The 26330-nt window shown below is 41.1% G+C and overlaps 2 protein-coding genes across 3 annotated transcripts in view; both read right to left on the bottom strand.

Moving 5' to 3' along the window:
- Positions 1–309: 309 nt before the first annotated feature.
- LOC120563926 (palmitoyltransferase ZDHHC7-like) lies at positions 310–18052 on the bottom strand. Of its 2 annotated transcripts, none has more exons than XM_039808445.1 (8): positions 17924–18052; positions 15865–15951; positions 14537–14848; positions 13247–13371; positions 11027–11123; positions 9074–9155; positions 5530–5660; positions 310–3282 (listed from the first exon to the last, which is right to left on the bottom strand). In XM_039808445.1, exons 3-8 carry the CDS (start codon positions 14840–14842, stop codon positions 3103–3105), a joined length of 921 nt encoding a protein of 306 aa, XP_039664379.1. In that variant the 5' UTR covers positions 14843–14848; positions 15865–15951; positions 17924–18052; the 3' UTR covers positions 310–3102. The 2 variants fall into 2 exon arrangements, with proteins under 2 accessions (XP_039664379.1, XP_039664378.1); XM_039808444.1 differs by having other exon boundaries at positions 17789–18041.
- A 973-nt stretch (positions 18053–19025) lies between these two features.
- ankrd27 (ankyrin repeat domain 27 (VPS9 domain)) overlaps positions 19026–26330 on the bottom strand; it is a 74184-nt gene continuing 66879 nt past the window's right edge. Inside the window, exons 25-27 of the mRNA XM_039808138.1 lie at positions 25335–25413; positions 25178–25241; positions 19026–21620 (exon numbers count right to left, since the gene is read on the bottom strand). Of these exons, the coding sequence (XP_039664072.1) occupies positions 21027–21620; positions 25178–25241; positions 25335–25413 (737 nt within the window). The 3' untranslated portion in view covers positions 19026–21026. The remainder of the gene's footprint in view (positions 21621–25177; positions 25242–25334; positions 25414–26330) is intronic.

Here is a 26330-nt window from a genome sequence, read left to right as displayed (position 1 = left end):
TCAAAATAAAAGTGAGCAACTTTTCAACACGCCCACGTCTCTATATTCTCGTTTGCTCTGATTTAATACTTCTTCCTGCATTTTTATACCTATATCAGATTATAACTTATAATAACAAATTAGTGGTTTCCATTATAATGGTATCATCAGAGAAAAAAAAGATAAGGCTACACTATGCAATTTGCCACATGAGAGATACATTTAGGATACTTGTTAGAGAGCTTAATGATGATGTATTTGCACGTCTACTGTCTCTTTGGTGGAACAGCTTACAACTCGGAGACATCTGAAACATGACATGCCAAGTGATCATAAGACAAAAAGACAAGAGCCGTCTGTTTAATCATTAAAAATATATCACACTCTGAACCAAACATCACAATTCATCCAACAGTTGTTGAGACATTTCACTCCAAACACAAATGTGAACCCTCATGGTGGCGCGAGAGGAAAAGTCAGAGGATTCCTAGAGTCAGAGGGAATCATCCTCTGAGGAATATGAATATATTTTCACAATCTCACAGCAATCCATCTCGTAGTTGTCAAGATATTTAAAAAAAAAAAAATAGACTGAATATCTTAAGTCCTGATAGTGGTCCTTAGGATGGTGATTCACAGTCTTAGCAATGGAGTAGCTAAAAATGTACAGTTTGTCCGGAGTGTGGTGCTAAAGGAAAAGTTATGGAGTCACCAAAAACATAAGGGTTCATCCTCTGGGGGAGCATTAATATTCAAAATAAATGCAACTACAATCAGGCCAGTTAGGAAGAAAAAAAAAAAGAACTTAGACAAAATAAAAAACAGTTAAAAGCTGATATTCTTTAAAGAGGTAAAGGTACTCGGTTTATTCTAAATGTCTTGAAAAATGGAAACAGATCAACATTTAATAGTCTCTGAAATCTCATACAACAAAAGTACAGATGCTCCAACTCAGATACATTCTTTGAAAAGGACATATTCTCTCAATTTTCTTTTAACAACTTTTAACTTTTGTCGGTCTCATCAGGCTTAAATTTAGACTTAACAGTATTTTACAAATTAAATATTAGACCAATTTAAGAAATAAAAACAAAAAATATCAGAACACTTTAGATTTTATTAAAAGGCCATTTTAGGGTTTGTATTTAGATATTGAAGACTATCCAGACCTTTTCCAAGACCTGAATACTCCCTGATTTTATGTGGAGAGGTAAAATACTATTTGAAGAGTTTGTGGAACATAATTTGGTGAATATAATTAGCAAAGGAAACTCCCCTGAGCAGGCGGAGGAAGCAGTGTGAAATAATCAGAGAAGCACTTTAAAATCAGCTGTTCATCCTTGTTCAGAGGTGGTGAAGAAAAACTGTGCAGTCCTGATTGGTCAGTGTGGTTTGAAACAGATTGTACAAATACAACACCACAACGCATTTCCTTCTCTCCAGGAATGTCAAAAAACACAAAAACATGAGGTTCAATCTCACTGTGCACAGTAACGGCTACGGTTACGTTTTCCAAACATTAAAAGTCACAAAGAAACGGCACTTTGAGGATATTACGCCTCAGGAAAAAACCATTCTTAAGGGCACATTTGTTCTTAAGGGGCACAAACGAGTTATTTAAGAGAATATGTCAACAGAGCAGACAGTTTTCCTTGTTTTTGCACCGGTAGGCAATTTATTTTTTGGCGTTGTTGGGCAAAAAACTCCATAATAATCTTTCAGCATATTGTAAAAACTACACTTCTGCATTCCCTCTTGGCTCCGTTTTTGAAATCTAGCCCATGCCATGAGACATCGGCCTATCACAGGTCATTTCAGAGAGAGAGAGAGGGCTTCCTATTGGCTGTTCTACACATGCAGCTAGAGAGGGGAGTGGGAAAGCTGCAGGAAGAGGTCTTGAAATTCTGGCGTTTTTTGTTTTTTTCACTTTCTATCCACTGCAGCTGTAATGTAAATTATTTTTTGTATAAATGTTTCCCAAATAAAATAACAATGAATAAAACAAGACTAAGAGTCTACATCCATGCTAGAAGCTCTGTGAGTCTGTACTTAAGAACAGCAGCGCTTTGAGCTAAATGCTAACATGCTAATGTTTAGCAGGTAAAACGTTTACCGTGATCGCTGTCTTGGATTAGAGTTTTAGCATGCTAACACTTGCCAATTACAACCGAAGAACAGGAAATGTCATTTGTTTTGCAGGTGTTTGGTCATAAACCAGTATTAGACACATAATGCTGAACGGTAGGTCGACATTTCCGCCCTTAGAGTAGACTCTTTTTTCTTAATGTTAAATAGTTTTACATATGTGTATGTGTTATCTGTTTCTGTATTTATTGTTTGTTTATTTCATATTCATGTTTAATAAGGTAATGTGTAGGCGAATTCCTCATAAGTGCTACTCACTTGGCAATACATCCTTTTCTGATTCCGATAGTTCTTAATCTTTTTTAAGGGAATTTAACACTTTTGTTGGACCTCAAGGATTCACAGAATGTGTTTTAGTGAGAAACTCTGCCTGTAAACACAACTTTTGTTGGTTTATGAGAAAACTCCACAGGGCACCTTTAACTATGTGATATTATTTCAATTCAACACAGGAAGGAGGAAGGAAGAATCATTCCAATAATTAAAGAATATTTCATTTCATTGTGGCTTTACGTTTTATGCTGATGCACAGTGCCACTTCTACAGACCCCAAAAAAACCAACCAATGATAATCATAGTTTCCTCAAATGTTTGGAAAAGCAGTCAAAGAGTCATTTTCGGTGTTCAGTAGCTGCTCTAAGAAGATCCAGCATCTTATTGAGCAAATAAAAAAAACATGAAAGTCTGACTGATTCATGTAGAAGAAACTCTTCTTAAGATTATCTACACATCCAGCAGCATCGGCCTGCCGTCAGTCTTACCCGGTTAGATCTTTCAATTTCTCCCAGAAAGGTAAGAAGATGTCAAGCTTTAGAGACGGAGACCGAGCATCCTGCTTCTGGGCACTGCAGCCGAGTCTGAACCTGGTTTTCTCCGGCTCAGAAAACAGCCCTCGAGGTTCAGTGCAGCGCTCTGCAGACCCCAGCTGGACTCTGCAGGTTCGTGGCCTCCGCTGTGCAGCGGGTGAACCGCAGCTGGTCAGACGGAGAACTCGGCGCCGCCCTTCCAGGCGCGTCTGGGGAACAGGGCTGGTAGTTTGAGTCCAGCGAAGGGGCTGATCCACAGCAGCGACGGCGGGCCTCCAAACACCGACCTCAGCCCCGCCCAGCGAGTCTGACGCTCCCACGTCGGCTTCTCGTTCTTCAGACGCTCGATCTCCTGACACACAGAGACACACACGCAACCTCTTTACACACAGACATACATACCGTAAAACTTCAAATAATAGCCGAGTCCCAAATAGACGCCTGTCTCTTTTAAACGCCTGGTGTGACAACAGATTTGGGTAAATAAAGGCCGGTCTCAAATAGAGGCCTGGTGTGTGTCGGGTTGTATTTGATCTTTTAAAACCCGTCAGATCTTCTTATGTTTTGATTTGATTTCACGTGACAGACGCAACCGTTCATAAACGACTCATCACCATGGCAACATAACAGACAGGTTAACGAACTTTCTTTTAGTCTTCAGTTTTTCTTAATTCGCTCAATACCACCATGGAGACAAAAAGAAAAAAGTATGATTTGACATTTAAGCTGACAGTTGTCAAATTTGCCGAACAAAATTCGGGAGAAGCAGCGGCAAGACGTTTCTCGATTGATCCTAAGAGAGCGCGAGAATGGCGTCCTAAACATAAAGCAGAACTGCAACGTCTGTCCGAGGAAGACGACAAAAGGGCCGGACTGCGAGGTGGAGGGAGGAAGAAGGTCAGTGAAGAGCTGGAGGTGAGCGTGTGTGAGTGTGAGTGGATCCACAGCATGCGGGCAAAGCATGTCAATTAAAGGCCTGTCTCGTATAGACGCCTGTCTCAAATACAAGCCGGTGCATTTCGGCGATTTGGGTAAATAGAAGCCCGGGCTATTATTTGAAGTTTTACGGTACCTTCACTACACAGATAAACAGTATTACCGTACTCGGACACAGACAGGGAGTATTGAAACACTATTATAGCATATTATATAGAGTACAGTGACGTATACACAACATGAGTTTATGTTCAGTTCAGTCACTTTATATTCCAGATATGGGAAATAATAAGTACAAATAAACTAAAAAGACAACAACATAAAGTACAAAAATTTTTCCTGTACATAAAATATACAGAACACAATTAGACACAATGCTACAGCAGCAATCTCTAAAAAAAAAAAATTCAAATTACATGTGCATATTAAGCCGAGTTATTGCTAGGGATGGCAATCGTTAGTTTTTTATTGATACCATTTTTGAGACTGCTTAACGATCCGAGTCTTTATCGACACCATTATCGATACTTTTCTATTATTTGGTGGAAAGATGAGACGACAAATTCTTAAAGGTGCTGTAGGTAGCAGACGTGTATAGTCCAGGTGCCAGAAAGTAAAAATCCTGCCATGTTTTTGGATCTGCCTCTACATCTAGAACAGGTGTTTTCACTAACGAGCTCATCTACCTGGTAGAGGAGCTGGTTTAGTGATGGTTGGGACAGCTGCTGGACAGGATTTCTACTTTCTGGCACCTGGACTATACACCTCTGGTAGGTAGGATTGTGAAGATCCAGGACTTAGCCAAAAAATGTTAACATCGACAACTTCTCAGTCCCTCCCCACCTTTCCGCTAAAGCCCAAAATGTTCTCCTAAGCCCCTCCCCCCACAAGGGAGAATGAATGCGTGTGCATGAGCAGTGATTGACACGCAGTTAGACACTCCCCCCCCCGGCTCTGATTGGTGCATCTAGACAGGGAGCGGTGGATTTTTGCAAATCGCACTACAGGCTGTAGGTGGTGCCAGAGGAGCTGGATTTTCTTTTTTTAAATGACCTGCTTCATGTAGTTCTACTGGAACATAGGGTCCGTTTCAGCAAATATGACAGAAAGTTAGTTTATAAGTCTTACCTACTGCATCTTTAATCTTAACAGAAACTGTGAGTCTGTGATTGTTTGATTTCTTCTGTCTCTGTCGCTGTTAAACAAGTGGATTAAGCGGCCCCCAGAGCGGTGTTCTCGGAAGCCAGTCCGACTATATTTCGAATGATTTGTGTGTGTGTGGTGGGGGGGGCTAGTCTTTACCTATGGTCTTTAGGCACACACTGTGTTCGTAAATAATTTTTCTGGTTCGCCCACATATCTATTTTTAGAATATTTTAGACAAGCGACTTTGAGTTCTTGAAAAGTGCTATATAAATTAAATTTCTTATTATAATGTTATATCATCCACTAGTCTCGATAACCCTATCAATAAGCTCACACCTTATTGATTTTCGGGTTTTGAGAAATTTGGAACCGGGTACTTAATATAACCGGGGCTTGAGACCCTTCCCTAGTTACTGCACAGGGAACGGAGGAGTTTTTACTCTTACTGCTCTTGAATCGGGATACTCTCGAGCCTGCGGTCTCAGGGGAATGAAAGACAGCAAGTTTATGTCCTCACCGTCTCGTCGTTGCAGATGGAGTGGAGCTGAGTGCTGAACATTACAGCTGTGAAGGTGAAGAAGAGGAGGGCTTCCATGCAGAGGAAGATCATCAGCATCATCGTCACCGGAGGAGAGAAATCACTGCACTCTGGACGCAAGAACAAACAACACGGTGAGCTGCAGCTAGCTTCTGTCAGTCCCGGGTTCCTGATATAACCACACAGGTGATACTGGGTATCGCTTGATACAAACAAGAACAAGAACTTTGATGCCCAGGCCTAGATGAAGAAAAGATAACTACAAATTAAAATAAAATATAGCTTAAAAGGGTAACTTTTTTTCCCAACCTGGACCCTAAAAGTTTTTGTTTTCACGTGACTGATGGAAACAACAATATTTTAGAAATTGGTCCAATATTAAGTGAGACTGCTGCAGTCGGCAGTAACCTTAACCGGCAATTTTATTATCGTAAAACACACTTAAAAAATCAAAAGCCGTCTTGGTTCATCTTTCCACTGTTCCAACAATCACCACTCTGCTTTGGTTGAACCCTTAATTCACCCATTTACATGTGGAAATATGCTGGCTCTATACATACTAAAAGTCCTGATTATTTACATGGAGTCTGGTGGAGATATGCTGGCTGTATACACGCTAAAAGTCCTGATTATTTACATGGAGTCTGGTGGAGATATGCTGGCTCTATACATACTAAAAGTCCTGATTATTTACATGGAGTCTGGTGGAGATATGCTGGCTCTATACACGCTAAAAGTCCTGATTATTTACATGGAGTCTGGTGGAGATATGCTGGCTCTATACACACTAAAAGTCCTGATTATTTACATGGAGTCTGGTGGAAATATGCTGGCTCTATACACGCTAAAAGTCCTGATTATCTACATGGAGTCTGGTGGAGATATGCTGGCTCTATACACGCTAAAAGTCCTGATTATTTACATGGAGTCTGGTGGAGATATGCTGGCTCTATACACACTAAAAGTCCTGATTATTTACATGGAGTCTGGTGGAAATATGCTGGCTCTATACACACTAAAAGTCCTGATTATCTACATGGAGTCTGGTGGAAATATGCTGGCTCTATACACGCTAAAAGTCCTGATTATTTACATGGAGTCTGGTGGAGATATGCTGGCTCTATACATACTAAAAGTCCTGATTATTTACATGGAGTCTGGTGGAGATATGCTGGCTCTATACACGCTAAAAGTCCTGATTATTTACATGGAGTCTGGTGGAGATATGCTGGCTCTATACACACTAAAAGTCCTGATTATTTACATGGAGTCTGGTGGAAATATGCTGGCTCTATACACGCTAAAAGTCCTGATTATCTACATGGAGTCTGGTGGAAATATGCTGGCTCTATACACGCTAAAAGTCCTGATTATTTACATGGAGTCTGGTGGAGATATGCTGGCTCTATACACACTAAAAGTCCTGATTATTTACATGGAGTCTGGTGGAAATATGCTGGCTCTATACACACTAAAAGTCCTGATTATCTACATGGAGTCTGGTGGAAATATGCTGGCTCTATACACGCTAAAAGTCCTGATTATTTACATGGAGTCTGGTGGAGATATGCTGGCTCTATACACGCTAAAAGTCCTGATTATTTACATGGAGTCTGGTGGAAATATGCTGGCTCTATACACGCTAAAAGTCCTGATTATCTACATGGAGTCTGGTGGAAATATGCTGGCTCTATACACGCTAAAAGTCCTGATTATTTACATGGAGTCTGGTGGAAATATGCTGGCTCTATACACGCTAAAAGTCCTGATTATTTACATGGAGTCTGGTGGAAATATGCTGGCTCTATACACGCTAAAAGTCCTGATTATTTACATGGAGTCTGGTGGAAACATGCTAAACAAAGAGAATCTTACTCTTTAACCCTTGTGTTGTGGACCATGCAACTTTTTGTTTTTCTGGGTCAAAATTTTAGTTGCTCTTTTTCGCCATTTGTCACTTTTCCTGGCCTTATTGTTGTTTTTTGTCACTTTTTACAATTTTTTTGTAGATTTCTTTCGGCGCTTTATTGATGTTTCAATGCATTTCTGAAGTTTTTTTCTGGAATTTTTGACACTTTTTTCAATGCTTTTTTGTCATTTTTTTTCAAAATGCTATAAATTCTTTTATAAAAACACCCAAATTCAATGAAAGTAGTGAACTGATCATTTATTTTACTTGTGAAGAGCGTTGTAGGAAAGCATCCATGTTATTTTCTTTGACTATTTGGTTGAAAGAAACACAAATTTCTGATGTATAAACTTTTTGAAAATGGGTCAAATTTGACCCGAGGACAACAGGAGGGATAACAAAAAGGTCTATCTCTGTAGGGATCCTTTCCATAATGTTGTCAGACACTTAAGCCCTATTCGCACGGGATAAGTATTACCTGGTGACCTCCAGTAATTTGTAATAATTGCGGAGGTTGTCTGTGATCTTAATCCCGTGCGAATCGGTCATGTCTGTAATTTGTAAAGTAATAATTCCCCCGCAAATGACCTACCATATTTCGCCGAAAACGGAGGTCCTGTGAGAATATTAGTCCCGTGCGAATCGGCATCTCTGATTTGTCCAGGATTTGGCTGGGCTTTTTTGTTTTTTCAAGGAACCTATTTCCTTCTTTTGCGCCTTTTTATCCATCTTTGGCGAAGAATGGAGGGTGCGTTGGAGTGTTTTGACAGTGTTTTGGGTGCTGGGTCATGTCGCTATACATCATATACAATTTGCAGAAAGAGAAAGATGAAAACCACCACAAGTGCGAAGACAAAAAGAATGATTAGATGGCGATGGATGACATGTATAGCAGCATGCGGTAAATATATTTTTTAGAGATAACGACAAGACATCTCCATGCCATAGCTTATCAAAAATAATGCACAATCAAGCGAGGGGGCTCACTTCATAATTAGAGGTTAATGTTACAGATAAATCAAGCTAATAGATTTTAACCTGGTGAAATGTTTTGTTTTATCCATCTAACCGGACCCTGCTTGACACCACCCGGAGAAAAAGTGAGAGAAAGAAAAAGGAGAGGTCGCAGTTCGGACGGATGACTGACCGGACCCGGTTGTTTTGTGTGTGTGCGTGTGTCCTCGAGATCTGACCGCACACAAACACACGTAGCAGAGCTACCCACACCCATGTTTCTACTGTAGCTTAATGTCAGTAAATTCGAGTAAAATCACAGGCTTCGCTTATCCCGTTCGAATGCGCCAGATGAAACTCAGACGTGGGTGGGTAATTTATAATTCACACGAGGTCCCTAGATAATACTTATCCCGTGCGAATAGGGCTTAAGGATAACAATCTGAGCCTGTCTGGGGCAAAAACCGCACTTTTAGTGGACATAAAATAACAATGCACGTTTGCTCTAAAGGATCACATTGCAGTCTCGTTCACGGCTGCAGGTTACAGCGTTCTCGCCAAATACTGGACCAATTTCAGAGAGTTTTGTTCACATTAGTCACTTAGACACCAGTGCATGGGAAAAAACGAATTACCCTTCAAGCGGTTTTCAGGACTCACCTCTCCACTGGACTTTGATGCAGGTGATGAACTGGTATCCGCAGAGAGCCAGAGCGTGACTGGAGATCATAGCTATGTACATCTGTGGACAGAAGAAAATGTACCAGACTTCCTCACTCTGTTAAGTGTTTTAACATCTTAGAGTCGGAGGGGTCTAACAGGATTTGAAAATATGTTTCTCTTTAAAATGTGTAACATGACTGAAAGTGTAGATGCAAAGAAAAAAGGAGGGGAGGTGCTTAAATGCAGAAAAGTGAGCAAAGTGTGCAAAATGTGTTCGTTGTATTTTCATTATATTTCTCTGTATTTGTGTTTCATCCGCTGCAACATCTAAGCTCTAAACACGTTTGTAACTACTAATAAAAGTGCTACCACAGCTGCAACTAACAATTATTTTCATTATCGATTAATCTGCTGATAATTTTCTCGATTTGTGGCTTAATCGTTTGGTCTATAAAATGTCAGGAAATGGTGAAAAATGTCCATCCCAGTTTCTCAAAGTCCAGATGATGTCTTTCAATTTTTTGTTTTGTCCAAAACCTAAAGCTATTCAGTTTAATATGACAGAAAAAGGCAGGACATCTCCACATTTTAGAGGCTGAACATAGCATGTTCTGTTATTTTACACGAAGATTAATCGATTATCAAAATAGTTGGTGTGATATTTCGATCGATCGACTAATCGTTGCAGCTCTAGTTGCAACCCAGTCTAATCTATTCACACACACATTTGTCACCATTGTTGCTTCCTCATTCAGCAAATGATGACTGATTGGTGCCCAAGAGACAGGATTGAACATTAAAAAAAGAGAAATTTGAGTCATTTAAAGGGTTACTACCGTTTTTATTCAACCTGGACCCCTGTTTTCCTATGGTTTTGTGTCTAAGTGACTGATGGGAACAGCAATCTTTGACATTGGTCCAGTATTGAGCAAGATCCCTGCAGTTGGCAGCGGAGAAACAAGCTACAATGTAAGTTAAAAGGGCAATTGTCCAGCTTGTGTTTACCTTCACAAAAGTGACAGGCCGCTGACAGACTCAGATTAATATTCTAAGTGTCTGACAACATTATGGAAAGGATTTCTAAGGAGGTCGACCTTTCTGTTAAAGAGTAAGATGCTTTGTTTTTTTTTAAACATATAAACATCTGCGAAATCGCGTTCTCTAAACCCACCAGACTCCATGTAAATAAACAGTAATTTTAGCATCGTAAAATACACTTCATTCAAAGTTGACAGAAACTAAACTATGAAAATCCGTTTTGGGTCGTCTTTCCACTTTTCCGACCATCACAACTCTAGTTTTGGTTGAAATAAACACACAGTTTACTGATTAACATGTGACAATATATTTGCTCTATACACGCTAAAAGTATTGCTTTTTTAAATGGAGTCTGGTGGGTTTAGAGCTAGCGACTTCAGAGCTGTTTCTGGTTAAACAGGAAGGTCCCAAAGAGGTTTTAAAGGTCTATCTCTGAAGGGATCCTTTCCATAATGTTGTCAGACACGTAGAATATTAATCTGAGTCTGTCAGTGGTAAAAATTAGCACTTTTGTGAAGGTAAATAAAAGCTGGACAATTGTCATTTTAACTTACATTGTAGCTTGTTTCTCCGCTGCCGACTGCAGCGACCTCGATTAATGCTGGACCAATGTCAAAGATTGTTGTTCCCATCAGTCACTTAGACACTAAAACATAGGAAAATAGGGTCCAGGTTGAAAAAAATTTTAGTTACCCTTTAACCATGCAACAAAATAACCATTTTGTTATTAACAAAACCTTCTGTCTCTCAAATTTACATTCTACGCTAATTCTTTTTCTTTTCTTTCACTTCTCAACAAAACATCTCTAGTTTTAACTAAAATATATAATATATCTCTGGTTGACGTGTGTGGAAGTCAGCCTGAAGAAGGAAATCAGATAAGTAAGTGTTCAGGACAGTAAATGAGCTTACAGTGAAGAGGACGAAGAAGCGCTGGTTTTTCTCCCCGACACAGTTGTTGACCCAGGGACAGTGGTGGTCCATCTTGCGGATGCAGCGCTTACAGATACTATAGAAGAACGGGGAAGGAATAACACGGCAGTATTACTTCCCAACTAGACTAACTTTACTAACAGTTTTAAAACAATCACCTCAGCTGCCTTGTCGATCACAGCTAAAGAGGATGACAAAGAATTGGTTCAGTGTCTTGTTGTGCTTCCAGAAAACCTCCCAAATCAATCAGTGCAGAGTTAAGAGCAGCAGAGTTAATATTGAAACTCTAGTCTGGATCAACGGAAGTACATTTCCAGGATAAAGACTGACACCTGATTAGGGTTCCGAACCCGGTGCTAATACAGCACCGGTGCCTTAATGACTGCTATCTACCGGACCGAATAGCAACGCGGATTTTGGTGCGACATTTTGGTGCCACCGATATGCCTGCGCTTCTCGCTGAAGCTCCGAAACGGACGTTAGAGGCAACAGAAGCATCGCTGCACGTGACGCTAAGTAACACTACACACGACAGCAGGTAACATTAGCCTACCGTTAGCTAGTAGCAGGATTAAACATGGTTAAAATGCTGACAGCTAACGTTAAACGGTGTAATGTTCGACTGTATTTCACTGGAGAGGATTCCAACAGACGTAACAGTCTGCAGCTGCAACACAACACACTTGAAGCTAGTAGCCTCGCGGTGCATTCCAAGTTATTGTAAAATACCCTTTTCCCCATCTGGTGGTTGGTTTTGTCATTCAACAGCAATTTACTGGTGAAATAAGTTATTGTTATAAATTATAGTTATTACTATATTATTAAATCATTTAAAGCTGCTGTAGGTAAGATTGTGAAGAGCCAGGACTTTGCTAACAAATTTGAACATCGACAACTTCTCAGTCCCTCCTCCCTTTCTGCTGCAGCCCAAACCGTCTCCTAAGCCCCTCCCACACAAGGGAGTTTGACAGAACTGCCGGCATGTCAGACAACACGTTCAATAACTAAACACCAACACAACGTTAACTTTACTCACCAACAGTAAAACGATGCTAACTAGCAGGCTAGCGTTAGCCATTTCAGCATCACATCAGACCGACCACTGTGCTAACGTTACTATCATCCTCACCAACCTAGCTTTGTGGACTTTTGACTACTAATAACCAAGTGAAAGATAAATCATTCATGGTAATTATGTTACCGGTTGAGTAGAAATGTGGCTTTAAAATCCCGGAGCTCATACCACCTCTGAAAAGCCACTTCACCACCGGAGTTTTGGGAAACTTTTCTGCAGCTCGTGCGCGGGGGAATGGGGAGGGGAGAACGCTATATATGCGTGTACGTGCCTGAGCAGTGATTGACAGGCAGATAGACCCCGCCCTCTGTGGCCCTGATTGGAGAAAATCAACCGGGAGCGGTGCAATTTTGCCAATCGCACTACAGGCTGTAGGTGGTGCCAGAGGAGCTGGATTTTTTTTATATTACATAATTCATGTAGTTCTACTGGAACATAGGGTCAGTTTCAGCAAATGTGACAGAAAGTTAGTTTTATAAGACTTACCTACTGCACCTTTAATTTTGACCATATGGCCTTAGCAATAAACAAGCTGTTTTTTTTTTTCTTTTTCTTACCGTCTTAAAAAGTATCGGTTCAGGCACCGTTTAGGCACCGGAACCGTTTTAAAAGTACCGCTTTAGCACCGGTATCGGAAAAAACCCAAACGATACCCAACCCTACACCTGATGATTTTAAAGATTTACACAATATATTTTTACGCCAACATAATTTACTCTCTTAACTGGGACATTTTGGGACAGATTGGTGGGATTGCTGTGGACGAACTACACACAGAGATACACTGATAAGAGCTAATGATGTTTAACCATGTATCAGCTAATTTAAATAGCTCACGTTACTGTATTGTTTCAACATTTAACTTCATTTAATATTGTATGTGGAGTTTTCTTTTTGCGGGGTGCAAATGTTCCACCAAAACCAGTTCCTTCCTGAGACTATTTAGCAGAGCCAGCATCGCTGCGTCCGGAGCTTAGCGCGGCCTAAGAACATTGTGATTGGTTTAAAGAAATGCAAACAACCCAGAGTGTTTTTTTTCTTCCTATCCCAGAATGTATATGTGGTGTAGGTCTGGCAATGTGAGACTATTGAAACTTCCTCCAGGTAGTATGAACCCTTCTGACCTGCAGTGATGAGCCCTCTCGGGTTTGATGCTGCAGCACTTTGGACATTTGTAGATGACCTCGCCCGGCTTCAGCTGCAGACTCTCCAAGTATTTTTTTGTGGCGTTTCCTTTAGGAACGGCTCCCTTAGGAGAGGAAAGAGGAAACATGGACAATGAAAAGAATGGGAAACATCTTATGGCTTAGTTGCAACTTGGAGCTCCTATATTTTGCTAGGGCTGCACAATATACTGTTTTTTTATCGTCATTGCAATATTAACTGGCGCAATAAACACATTGCGAAAAGGCTGCATCATATTGCGAGAGACACTCAGAGATTCTTTGTGTTAGTTGAGAGAAAATATCAGTAGAAAAGTGCAGACTGAAATGTAACTGTTTTTTTAGTGGTGCCTTTTATATCGATGTTCGATTTGTTCAAAAAAAGAATGTGGATGAAATGGTTTCCTTTTATTTGTTGTATTTTAGCAGAATAGTGAAAGCAGCAAAACTGAGTTCACTTTAATATCTATTTATCACAAGTAATATCTAGGGCTGGATACCGAATTCAATACTTTTTAGGCACAGACCAAATAGCCTCTGAAGTATTGAGTATCGAGAAATGCCTTGCTATTCATTACCCAATTTCAATACCTAGGGAGTACATCTCATCGTCAGTGAGCCAATCAGCATGCAGCATGCTCCTACCAAGATCTAATAAATGTTTGGGAGTGGTTACACGTCGTAGAGACACGCAGGAAAAAAACTCTACGTTACACAGAGACGGACGGGGCTTAAAGGACAATTCCTGCGCAAAAAAAAAAAACCTAGGGGTTAATAACAGATGTGTACCCACTCGATCGCTCTCTGGGACATGTTTTCATGCTAATCGAATGTGTTTGTAGCTTGAAACAAGCTAGCGCGGACCACTGATTAGCTTACAACGATAGCATTCGGGGCACAGGGAAGATCTAGAGAACGATCGAGTGGGTACACATCTGTTATTAACCCCTAGGTTCGTTTTGCGCCGGAATTGAACTTTAAGTAGTAGGAGCTGAAACGTAAATAAAAAGATTTGTGCCAAAATGTTTAATGCTGCAATTTCTTTTTGTTTTGTAAAATTGGCATCGAAAAAAGTATCATTTAGGAACCGGTATCCAAGTCACAGTATTGGTATCGGTACCGTGTCAAATATTTTTGAACAATACCCAGCCCTAGTAACAACCGTATCGCATATTTTCCTCATACCGTGCAGCCCTATTTGTTGCTACTGAAACTAAAATCATATACATGGTCTCCCGTCAGCTTCCTCACCGGGTCGGTCAGCATGGTGCGGAGGTGGGAGGCCAGCGCCAGCACAGCCAGGCTGTTGAAGAACACTCCGTTGACCACGGCGTACCAGAAGCTCCGGGAAGGCAGCAGCATGACGAACGTGACCACAAAGTCCGCGAATAAGACCAGGAACCAGGTGATGACGGCACACACCATGCCGCAGCAGTCCTGGATGAACCAGAGTCGCTTGGCTTCGCCGTGGGAACTCTTCTCCACCTCCGCCTCCTCCTCCCCGTCCAGCAGGGGGCGCTGCTGCTCCACGTCCCTCAGCCTGTGACCCGAGGACATTCTGCCCTGATGGAGGGAACCGAGGAAGAAAAGGCAGGTTAGGGCGCTTACACACCCACCTGTAGTTCGGTAGACTCTGTACTGTAATTTTTATTTGGTTGGGTTTGCTTTCACACTGCACTTTGTCAAACGCGCCAATCAAATAATTAAAACTGATCATGTGAGCATGATCTTCATCTCGATATATTACAGGGCCAAAAGTATGTGGGCAACCTTGTAAAAGTTATTTTGGTCTGTGTCTATTTTTCTAGTTTGGTCCGGCCCTTTACTTCCAACAAAGGAAAACGTCACAATTTAATTTTATATGATTTTTTTTTCCATAATCAGGCAGCCCTGCTGGATATTTATAACTCTGGGTTTAGCTGAAAATATTTTTTTTTGCCAAAGTCAGCAAGTGGGTGTCCTAAAGGTGTTTTATTTATCTATATTTTAATGTACTACCTCTTCACTGGTTTCAATCAATATTTACACACCGAAGCGACGCTGACTTGAGCGTACGTTCTGCGTGTGCGCGAGACGCAATACGTCTCCGTAACAGCAGGCGGCGCTAATCTGTATCGTCGCCCACAAAAAATGAAAACCGGAAATGACGGAACATCTCTCTAGACCTCGTAAACACAGAGCGCGCTGTCGTCAGTCATTGTGTCGATAGCAGTCGAGAAGGATTGTTGTCATTACTCGCTGAACGGAAGAAAACACGATGGCTAGTAATAAGAAGGTTCTGGCGTGGTCAGCTCTCTGGCTTCTTCTTGTGGAAGAAGCACTGATTCGCTAGTCAAAGACTAGCACTCCACCAATCAGATTGGTCCTTGAGTCCGACCGCCCACTGGCCGATTCAACAAGTCAAAACGGATGCAGACGGCTCCTCCGAATGACGGCACGGGACGCACCGAACAGACTCGAGTCACCGACCTCGCCAGACTGTCCGACGGCCGATAATCGGGTTGGTGCGTCAGCGCCTTTAGAGACGTGCAGCTTGAATCAGTGTAGATGAAGTTAGGCTCAGGGTGATGCATACTTACTTGAAAGTGCCTCTACTTTATAGCATTATCTCTTCTCCTCCAGCTGCTCCATGGAGTCACAAGCTGCTTTACCTCCGAGTCACATCGCTGCAGACAACAGAGAAAAACGTTCAGGCAGTGGTGGAGGAAGTATTCAGATACTTCACATCAGTAAAAGGACTAATACAACACTTTGAAAATACTCCACTACAAGTCCTGAATTCAAAACCTTACTTAAAAAGTATGTAAGTACTATCAGAAAAATGTACTTAAAGTATGAAAAGTAAAGTTATGTTGCCTGTCAGTGTTATCCTCTTCTATCTGATGTTTCTGGCTTAATATTCCTGCTGCAATAATGTGTATGTTGCATTTTACTGCTGTAGATGTTTAAGGTTGAGCTAATTTTAACTCCTGTATATCATATTCAATAAGATCATCATACGTTTGTAGCGTCACTGTCCCGTGAGAACCACATATCTCTAAAACATGGTGTCAGAAAAACAGCCCTGTTTTCAGCTTTGTGACGATGCATTTTCCAGCTGATCCAAGAGGCTTTTTAAAGATTTTATTTAGAGAATTTTCTCAACATAAAGTGGTGCGGCTGTACGCAGTCCAACAAAGTGCTGTCGTGAGGGACTGAACACTGAGAGATGCATAAACACACCGTGACGCGCTCAAGGCTGTACTGCAATGATTTATTCCTGCACACGTAAAATACAACTAGCACCGCAGTTACCAAATGTAAAGTTTATGACTGATTAGTAGACTAATCGGTCGTTTTGGTCTTAGTCAACTTAGATTTCTTTAGTCCATTAGTCATGTTTGATGCTTTTTTCATGCTGAATGACTTATTTCCAAGAAATGTACGAGCACATCTTTGGTAAACACAAGAATTAAAGTGGTGCTTTTTGCATGACTCTTTTGCGGAGAAACTCAGATTTACAGATCTGTCGATTAAATCAACTAATCGATTAGCCCAAAAAAACAACAGGTGAACAGGTGAAGCAAACAAATAGGTTATCACTTCTGCTCAAACACACAACACAATAATCAACGAACGTATATGAGACCATGAACAACATACAATATGTGGCTCCTACTTCATCCTACAATTTTTTTTCACATCATCTGGAGATAGGTGGTTTTCACTGGACAGGAAGGGGATGAAAAACGGTCATCTGAACAGTAACTAAAGCTTTCACACAAATGCAGTGGAGTAAAAAGTACAATATCTACCTCTTGAGATGTAGTGGAGTAACAGTTACAAGTAGAAAGTAGAAAATATTGAAAACACTCAAAATAAGGTACCTTAAATTTGGACTTAAGTACAGATGTACCTTAAATTTGGACTTAAATACAGATGTACCTTAAATTTGGACTTAAGTACAGTACTTGAGTAAATGTAATCAGTTACATTCCACCACTTTAACGCTCGCTTACATCCATGTTCCATCAGTGTCAAACATACATCATACCAAAACAACATTTAGCTAACCTAGCGTCATAAGCTAGCTACGTTAGCATAACAAACCTAGCAGCCACCTGCTTCTAGGTTCTAAGCTGCTGTTAGCCACATTTAGCTTCCGGTACTCGCTACCGTTTATTGTGATATAAATAGTCTAATTACAATAAAGTAGGTCTGGTTACAAACAGGGACGTTATAACGCCAAAAGCACACTAAGCATGACTAACGTTATAAACAGAAGCTAGCTACTGTAACGTTACACTGGTTAGCGTTAGCTCATCTAAACTCATCTAAGCTAGCGCACTGCTAACCGTTATCTTATCCAGCTGTCATATGTTTAGCTACAAATTCTTCTTTTTAGATATTCAACACCAGGCAGGTAAACCGACAGAATAGCCACAGTTAACGCGACGAGACGATGTATTTTGTGGGTGATTAATATTGCCACAGGAATGATATTATAGCTCAATATTAACTTACATGCACATCTTCATGAGACTGAACAACAGAGATTTAGCATTTTTCAAACGCTAAAATATTGATCTTCAGCTCTGGGAGTTGTGTTCTTAATATTATTAGAACACGCATCACTTTATGTCAGATACGTTAACTCACCTTTTGAAAACTAACCATTAATACATTTCTGGTTAAATGTCATACAAAAATAAAATTAATCTGAGATATGTTTGGGCTTGGCCCCTGCTCGGGACAGATGCTGCATTCCAGTGATGTCGGGATAATCGGAAAAATGTGATCCAGAGTGCAACAATTTACGTTAACGCTCTACAACTAGGCAATTTGGCAAAATCTTTGCTACACGCACAGGCTACACTATTTGCCGAGTTGGCATCATATTGGCGGACCAAATTAAATGTTGGATTCATGGTAAGAAACGTTTAAATTCACGTATAGCATTTTTTTTCGCTCAAATGTAATTTGTAATCTGGTAATAGATACTAGAAGAAATTATCAACGTGTTGTTTAAACGTTCTGATGAATAAAATACAACACATCTTGGTTGTATCGTCCATGTTTTTGCTCATCCACATCCACACACCACACACTGAAGACGGCAGAACCACTTCCTACTTCTGGAAGTGGGACAATCCAAGGGGCACATGAATGCAGCATACCATAGAAAAGCAACAGAGGTGGGGCCATAGACTGTCAGTCTCTATGGAAGTGACGGTTAAACCGGGTTAATCAGACCGACATTTGTCAGATCAACAGGAAAATATTGTTTGAAAATGCTTTTGATAAATCAAAAAACTCACCCTTGTCTCGCTTGGCAAAGTTTGTTTTCAGATGTGGAATGTAGTGCGCTATATTTAGAATAATAGGGCACTAGTGGAATGGGCTCATTGCTGACCCCTGTGGTCGTTGGAGGAATAACACCCACTAAAATATTAAATTATTCTATTTTTTGGGCTCACATAAATATTTATTCTGATATTAACCCTAACTAATAACAGTTCACAATACAAAAAAACATTTACTTGTTTGAGTGTCATTGCTAATTATATAGTTTCTATTTTTTATTATATTCTTATTTTATATTTCATTTGTACTTTTTTCTGTTCATCTATGCTTATTTCTGTCTTCCCCAATTTACACACTGTGGTTCAACAAAGGCTTATCTTATCAACACTGCCAACATTTTTATGTTAAATGTTGTTGAAGCTTCTTCAGTTGAAAAAAAACCTGATAAACATACAACTAGTCTCAATGCCAGCTTTATTATTGGTTATTTGAGTGTGAATTAAATAAGGCACATTCACCATTTTTAAACCATCCAAACATGAAAATAAATAAAAAAAAAAAAAGAATACAAAAATAATTAGGACCTCTGATTGGGGTTTGACATCTTTCCATCTTAAATAAGACACTGAAAGGTTACAAAGACGCTGCTTTGCTGGAGACTCAGTGAATATTTCCGTGTGTGTGTGTGTGTGTGTGTGTGTGTGTGTTTCTCAAATACAGTAGACACATCGAAGGAGAGTGGAAACAAAACGGACGGTCGACCGTGAAAACACTGACCCACAGTTTTAGGGCTGAAGGTATCGCCAATGATTTCCCGAATCGATTCGATTGCATTTCCGATTCAATATCAGTTAGGTAACAGGACAATTTTTAGTCATAAAGCTAATTTTGCTTAGATATTAAAGATTCTCAGATATCTTCTGCTGTAAATTGTACAAGCAAAAAGCAACCCTTGAATGTCTTTATAATGATGTCTACAATAAGAATTGACCCCCAAAAAAAGTTAGTTTAAAAGAACTTTTTGCTAATACATCCATTGTGAAAATGCAAGTATTAAAAAAATAGATTTCTAGATTTTATTAATCAAAATCGGATCACGTTAGGGCTGCACGATATTAGGAAAATATCTAATTGCGATTATTTTGACTGATATTGCGATTGCGAAATTATTCACGATATTGGAGGGAATGGTCGTTTTTGTATCACTCATTTTCACTGAAAAATATAAAAAATTAAAATATGAAGTGTGATTTTTTTTGTGAGGATCTGTACCAAACAAAGATGTTTTCTGTAGTCTGTAGGATACGATTGGTAGGCCGGGACGTCTCCGCACCACCATATTACTTTATTTTAGAACGGTTTGACACATATTTTGCCTTTTAACAAATATTGCGCCCCTCTGCGATTTGGATATTGCACTAGTTCATATTGCGATTTCGTTAAAATTGCGCAGCCCTGTATCACGCACACAAAGATTGATTTTAAATGGAGGATTGACTATTCTAAGCCAGCCCTAGTCGGTTTAAACTGACGCTTCGTCCTCACTACAATCAAACACACACACAGTGGACATTATTGTGAACAGTAACGCTGATGGTGACAATTCTACAGTACTGCAAACGTTTCATAATGTTATTTGTATTAAATCAGTTTGAATTCTTCTTCTCTCTGGTGGTTTTGCACGTTTTCTTCTGCTCTTTAACAACTCAGCGCTGCTGACCAATCTGTGCTTGGAATAAAAACATTTTTAAAAAAACAGCTGTGTGATCCTTTGACAAAAAAAAAACACATTCTCCCATTCAGGAGAAGCTGAACCTCTCTGAACACACTGCCGTCAGAAAGAGTCATAGATAAAAATTAAAAGAATCCTAATTAAAAAATATATAAGTGGAGTAGGCTACAATGTTAAACAGGGAAAACAGGCAAAACCAACCAAACTGTAAATTCACTTATAAATTTATAACGCTAAAAAAGACGAACTAGTATTCAAGTAAAACAAGGTGTTTTTCAAATGAAGTCTGGTGCAGGTCAGAGCTACAGTCTGGTGGCTTGAATCAAAAACTAAATCAACGACATTCACGCAAATTAAAACGACAGTTTGCATCCCTTTTTTTCCCCCCTTTCTGTGAAGGCTAGAAGAAGAAAGTGCTCTAAACTCGGGTGAGAGGAGGAGCTTGCACTTTTCCACGCTGGCAAATGTTTCTGTAAAATGTAAAACGGTTGAGGAACTGTTTTAGTAGAAGTCAGCCCACAGAAACGCGACTTGGCGGTGTAGTTTCTACCGCTACGGCTGCAGCGACGGTCGGCCGCGTGGAGTCGATCTCAAGTCGTGTGCTCTCATTGCTTCTTTTTAGTCTCTTTTTTTTTTTTTTGGCGTTTGTGTTACTTTCGTGGCAAAGTCAGTTTTGTGCTCCTTTATGATCTCCCTGTACGAATCCTCGCGACGTCTCCGTCCACTTCAGTCGGAGCCTTCGGGATTCGACTCCGTGCGGTCCCCGTCTCTCCGGTCGCCTCCGTCAGACTGGATTGCGGGGCAGAGCTCAGCGGGGCGGGAAGGACCCGAGTCTCCGTCCGCGTCCTCGGACGGCAAAGCCTCGTCGTTGGCGTGATCGTCGGACGGCTCCGGCTCTCCGTGCCGAGGGCGGAGACTCTGGCCGGTGGCGTCGGCTCGCTCGGCGCAGTCACGTGAAGCGCAGGAAGAATCGGTCGGAGTGTGCGTGGGACGGGGCTCAAACGGATTGTCGCCCCGCGCCGGTGCATCGGCGGGCGAAGGCGGCGAGGTCTCGCTACCGGCGGAGTGGGTGTTACTGGCGTCAGGCTGCGCGTCGTCTCCGTCAGCGTGCCCGTCGTCTGTCCGATCCCTCTCTTCTCGCGGAGTGTGTTCGGGCGTGTCCGGAGCGCGTGTGGGCTCCGGCGTTTGTTCTCCCGAGTCCAGGGTGTGACAGCGACCCAGGGGCCGCTCTCTCGGCCGGGGCCCGGCGGCGAGGCTCGCCGAGGGGCTGCTGACCTCCACCGTCTCCCCGCGCCTCAACCTCGGCCTGTCCGGATTCCCCTGGGCAGGAAAAAAAAAAAAAAAATGAAAGATCAGATCAGGGCTGCATCTAACAATTATACAATTATTTTTATAGTTTTTTTTTTTTTTTCATTTATGGATTAGTTGTTTGGTCTTGTGGGATTATAAGGTCAATCATGCATTATCAGAGGTATAAGAACTGTAATAAAGTATCATGTCATAAATTGTGAGGTGTGAGCAATAATAGATCTGCGGTAGTGCTTGCAGCAGCATATGGAGAAGTAGGAAAGTATGACTCTCGCTCTTGACCGAATGCTGACCCCCAAAAACAGGAAACAGATGTACAAGACAAACCAGATTCTTAGAAGTGGGACGAAGGGTAGGAATAACAACGTGTTGTTATTTCGATTACACCGATGCAAAAAGATAGTAACATCCAATCGGAAACTAGACATGAGCTGTGTAGAAGCTAGACAGACATCCTGTGTAAAGGGTGTCGAATGAGTCATAGGGCAGGCAGGTCATTGCATTGATGTGTATGTGAATTTAGCCTAATAAAAGCTGGCCGAAAGAGGAAGGAGGCAGAACTCACTTTGCCAGGGTAGACTGAGGAGTCTGCAGGGAAGTGCTGTTCTCCTTCTGCAGAAGCCAATTGAATGTACTAGGTCTCTGTGTGTTCATTGCATATTTACAGGTTGGGGCTGAAGTGACCTGAATTCGGGGTGCACCTTTGATGCACAACCAGAGGTTAAATTGGGCCGGAGCGCAGCTCCGCCTCCTCAGGTCCACTATACACCCTGCCGGAGCTCAGCTCCGTCTCCTTCAGCATCAAACATTTTGCCGGGGCTTCAGCCCCAAATGTATTTTGAAGTGTTGACTGACAAATATGAAACTGGACGTCGCTTTGTGCCCATTCTCGCTGTAAAAAGCTGGGCAGCTTCAGGTTTATGGATGCGCTCTGCTGGCGACATGCTGCGGCAAATGTGTCGCGTTTGTGCTCAGTGCATTTCTGCTATAAGTTTCGGGTTTCCACCTCCGATGTAGAGCAGCGTACAGCCACTTCCCTAAACGTCTCAAACGGCGCTCTGTGTCTGTCAGACGGTCTGAGATCTACCGTATCAGCAGACCAATCGCGTTGCGCGCAGACTACGTGCAGGTACATTATTTTCTGCAAATATAGTGACTTTATTCTTGTAGGCTAATAGCCTATTACAACTTTATTTTTCACAAAATATCCCGACTCCTCCAAATCTCAGAGAGCACAGGTGGGATGAGTTATATTTTTGAATGGCGCAAAATCAACTCAAGTTTTGGACATGAGCAGAAATCTTGTTCAAACATCTGAAATATTACAGTCCAGGGATTTATTAAATGAATAATGTATCACTGAGGTGAAAAATTGTCATATGCACATTTACAGAGGTTACTTCCCCAACAAAAGATGCAAAAGAGGGAAGAATAAATTAGGCCTAAGCTACATGTGTGCTGACTCAGATATAATTAGAAAAGTCGATCTAAAGGAGAATAAATAGATGAATGCAATACAGAATGCCTGACAGCCTTACTGCAATATTTTCCATTATGTTTTTATTTTTGGATTGTAATGTTTCCCTTTACATAAAGATATTTCAGGCATATTTATTCAGAAAAAGGTAGAAGTAGATGCATACAAATTCACCAAAATGCAGGAAATATAGTGTTTAATGCTGAAAAATTCTGGGGGAGGACCCCCAGACCCCCCACATCATAAGTCAGCACACAAATCTGTAAGCAAAACCTTGGCCTGGTTGCCAGGCCAGTTATGATTAGACCAAATGTTGGTGCCATCTAACAAACTGGAAGCTAAAATGAACATACACTGGCTATTAACAAGCTGGGCAAGCCAATCACTGTTAAAAAGGCTATAATAGTGGTTTCTGATTCTCTTAAATCAACATAATTTTCTTGTTTAAAAGATGTTTACATATTTGCCAACCAATATTTTCAAACATGTTCAATTTCATACATTTTCCAAGGGTGAAATCCGTTGCCTGCCTGTTAACATTAGCCTATAAAAAGGTAAGAAATAATAATAAAGTAAGTGAATTGTAAAGTATTTCTCTTTGTTTGAACTAATCAACCCTACCTTACACATTAATACTGGAAAAAGAGCCCCTTTGGTGTAAAAACACATTAAGTCATTTTACGACGCGATTTTGAATGACGACCATTCCCCGTAAATAAGGGCTCCCCCTCCCTACAAAAGCCAATTTAACCACTGTGCACAACAGTCTCTAAAATGTCAGAAAATGGTCAAAAATGTGGACCGGCGTTTCCCCAAAAAGCCCAAGATGGCGTCCTCAAAGATACTCAGTTTACTGTCCCAGAGGAAAGAAGACACTAGAACTATATTCACATCCATTGAATCCATCCTCTGCACACCCATTACCGTTTGGTTTGGGGCATCTACAAAACAGGACAAACGCAGTTTATAACACACAATTCGGACAGCTGATAATTGGTGCCCCCCCCCTGGTGCCCCCCCGGCCTCCCTCCAGGACTTGTACACTGGTAGGACCAGGAAGTGGGCAGAGAACATCACCAAAGACCCCCACACATCCTGCAAATGCTCTCTTTAACCTCCTCCCCTCTGGCAGCAGGCGCTACAGATCCCCGCGCACAAAAACAACCAGACATAAGAACAGCTTCTTTCCCACTGCCATCACTCTACACCAGTGGTTCTCAAACTTTTCTCAATAATGTACCCCTTTTGAATTGTTTCTTTAAGCCAAGTACCCCCTGACCAGGACCAATCATTTTTGGTAGGAAAAAAAAAAGTCTCTATAAAGAGGAACAGTACAGCGCTGTCACCGATAGCTTTACTAAACAACAGCCTTGGACCTGAAAACATATTTAAATGCTAATGAGAAAAGAAGACAACAACTGTAAAAAAAAGACAAAACCTTGGAAAAAGACGGTAGAAAGGAAAGAGGTAAGTCAAGAATAGGTCGAAAAAAGAATCAAAAACAGTGACATAAGCGAGAAACTTGTAAAAAAATAGAAGGACAGTAAGGAGGGAAGGCAAGAATAGGTCCAAAGAAGACGACACAAATGTCACATTTATACCCCCCATACCCCCATTTGAGAAACAATGCTCTACTGGACGAAACCCCCACTTTGGCCACCCACCCACTTCTCTACACATTACATACTTATCATTCCAATATGCATCCTGCACACTACTTTGCACTATTACTTTTTGCACTCCCACTCCATGTGTACTTGTCTTGATATTATGTCTTATTTGTATTTTTGTATATTATGTTGATATGTGCCTATATGTATATTCTTCCCTCTATTGTACAGTATGTTACTACTAAAGTCTGAAATACCACTTGATGGCCAAGAATACAGCTGATGCGAATTCTCCGCTTTTCCACGTTGATAAGAGCATTAAAATCAGAAAAAAATAAAATAAAATAATAATGGGACAAAAAGAAAATAAAGCTAAAAATATGCGATTAATTGCGAGTTAACATTAATTGACATTAATGCGATTAATCGCGATTGAATATTTGAATCGTTGGACAGCACTAGTTGAAATGTTTCTACAGTACCTGGTTCTGGTTTGGTGAACACCTGGAGGGAGGACCAGAGGAACCCTTCTTCATCTGCTGCATCCTGAATCAGAGCACATCCGAACACAGTAGATGTAATAACTTTATGGTTGTTAGCGGTTTGTGAGAGAGCTGAGGGGTTTTGGCGAGCGGCTACCTGCTGATGGACTGGGCCAGCTTCTGTCTCCGGCCGTTGGCGTGATCCTGCAGCCGCAGGCGCTGGACGAACGAATGAGCTGCAGCGACAACAAGGGAAATCAAATCCTAAGTAATGATGGACAGAATTTAACATACGAGAGTTTTGCTTAAAAAAAATAAATAAATAGTGACACCTAATGACTGAACATCTGATAATAACACATGAAATGTTTGAAATGAGGCTGAAAATAAATCAGAAAATTCAGAATGGATTAATAAGCTGTGGTAGGCACTTTATTTTTGGCGTTTTTGGGGCAGAAATTCCATAATAGTCTCTCAGCGTATTGCAATTCAAGTGATTTGAGAGAAAACTAGACTCCTACACAACCTCTTGGCTATTTCCAGGCTTATGATAATAGGCTCGTTCGAGATGAACTGCGCCTCGCCTGTCAAGTCGGACGGTTTACAGCAGCCTTCAGGCTGAACAGGAAGTCACAGAAACACATCCTGCTCTACATGTGATCTGTTGCTGATATTAATAAACGAACAGACTGTAGATGAAGTGTAATCTGAATGGATTTAGTCTCTCTGACTTCTAAACGTCACAGCATGTGTTCTGTACAGAATAAGCCTTTAAATCAGACAAATAGCAGTTACAATCCCTCCAATTGAAAAACAATAAAAAGGTTATCCTGTTGAGTCGATTCTGAACCAATCAGCTGTTAGATCAGCTGAGAGGCCTTGATCTCGTGAGGTTACCGTTGCCCACAGGTCGGACGCAAATCTAAGCGGCGTGCATTGGGCGCCGATCGCCGGTGACCGTTCGTCCGCAGGGCTGGCTCATCTCGAACGAGCCTAGTCTAGAACAGTGACGGGAGACTTTGGCCAATCGCAGGGCATTTCAGAGAGAGAGAGAGAGAGAGCGTTCCTATTGGCTGTTCTACAGACAGAGAGGGGATAGGGAAAGCTGCAGGAAGAGGTCTCACTCTATATGAAATTCTGGCGTTTACTTCGC

Source organism: Perca fluviatilis, chromosome 8, assembly GCF_010015445.1.
Source record: "Perca fluviatilis chromosome 8, GENO_Pfluv_1.0, whole genome shotgun sequence".
Classification (NCBI taxonomy): domain Eukaryota; kingdom Metazoa; phylum Chordata; class Actinopteri; order Perciformes; family Percidae; genus Perca; species Perca fluviatilis.
The sequence above is the reverse complement of the archived record's forward strand: the minus strand, read 5'-3'. Positions and strand labels throughout refer to the sequence as shown.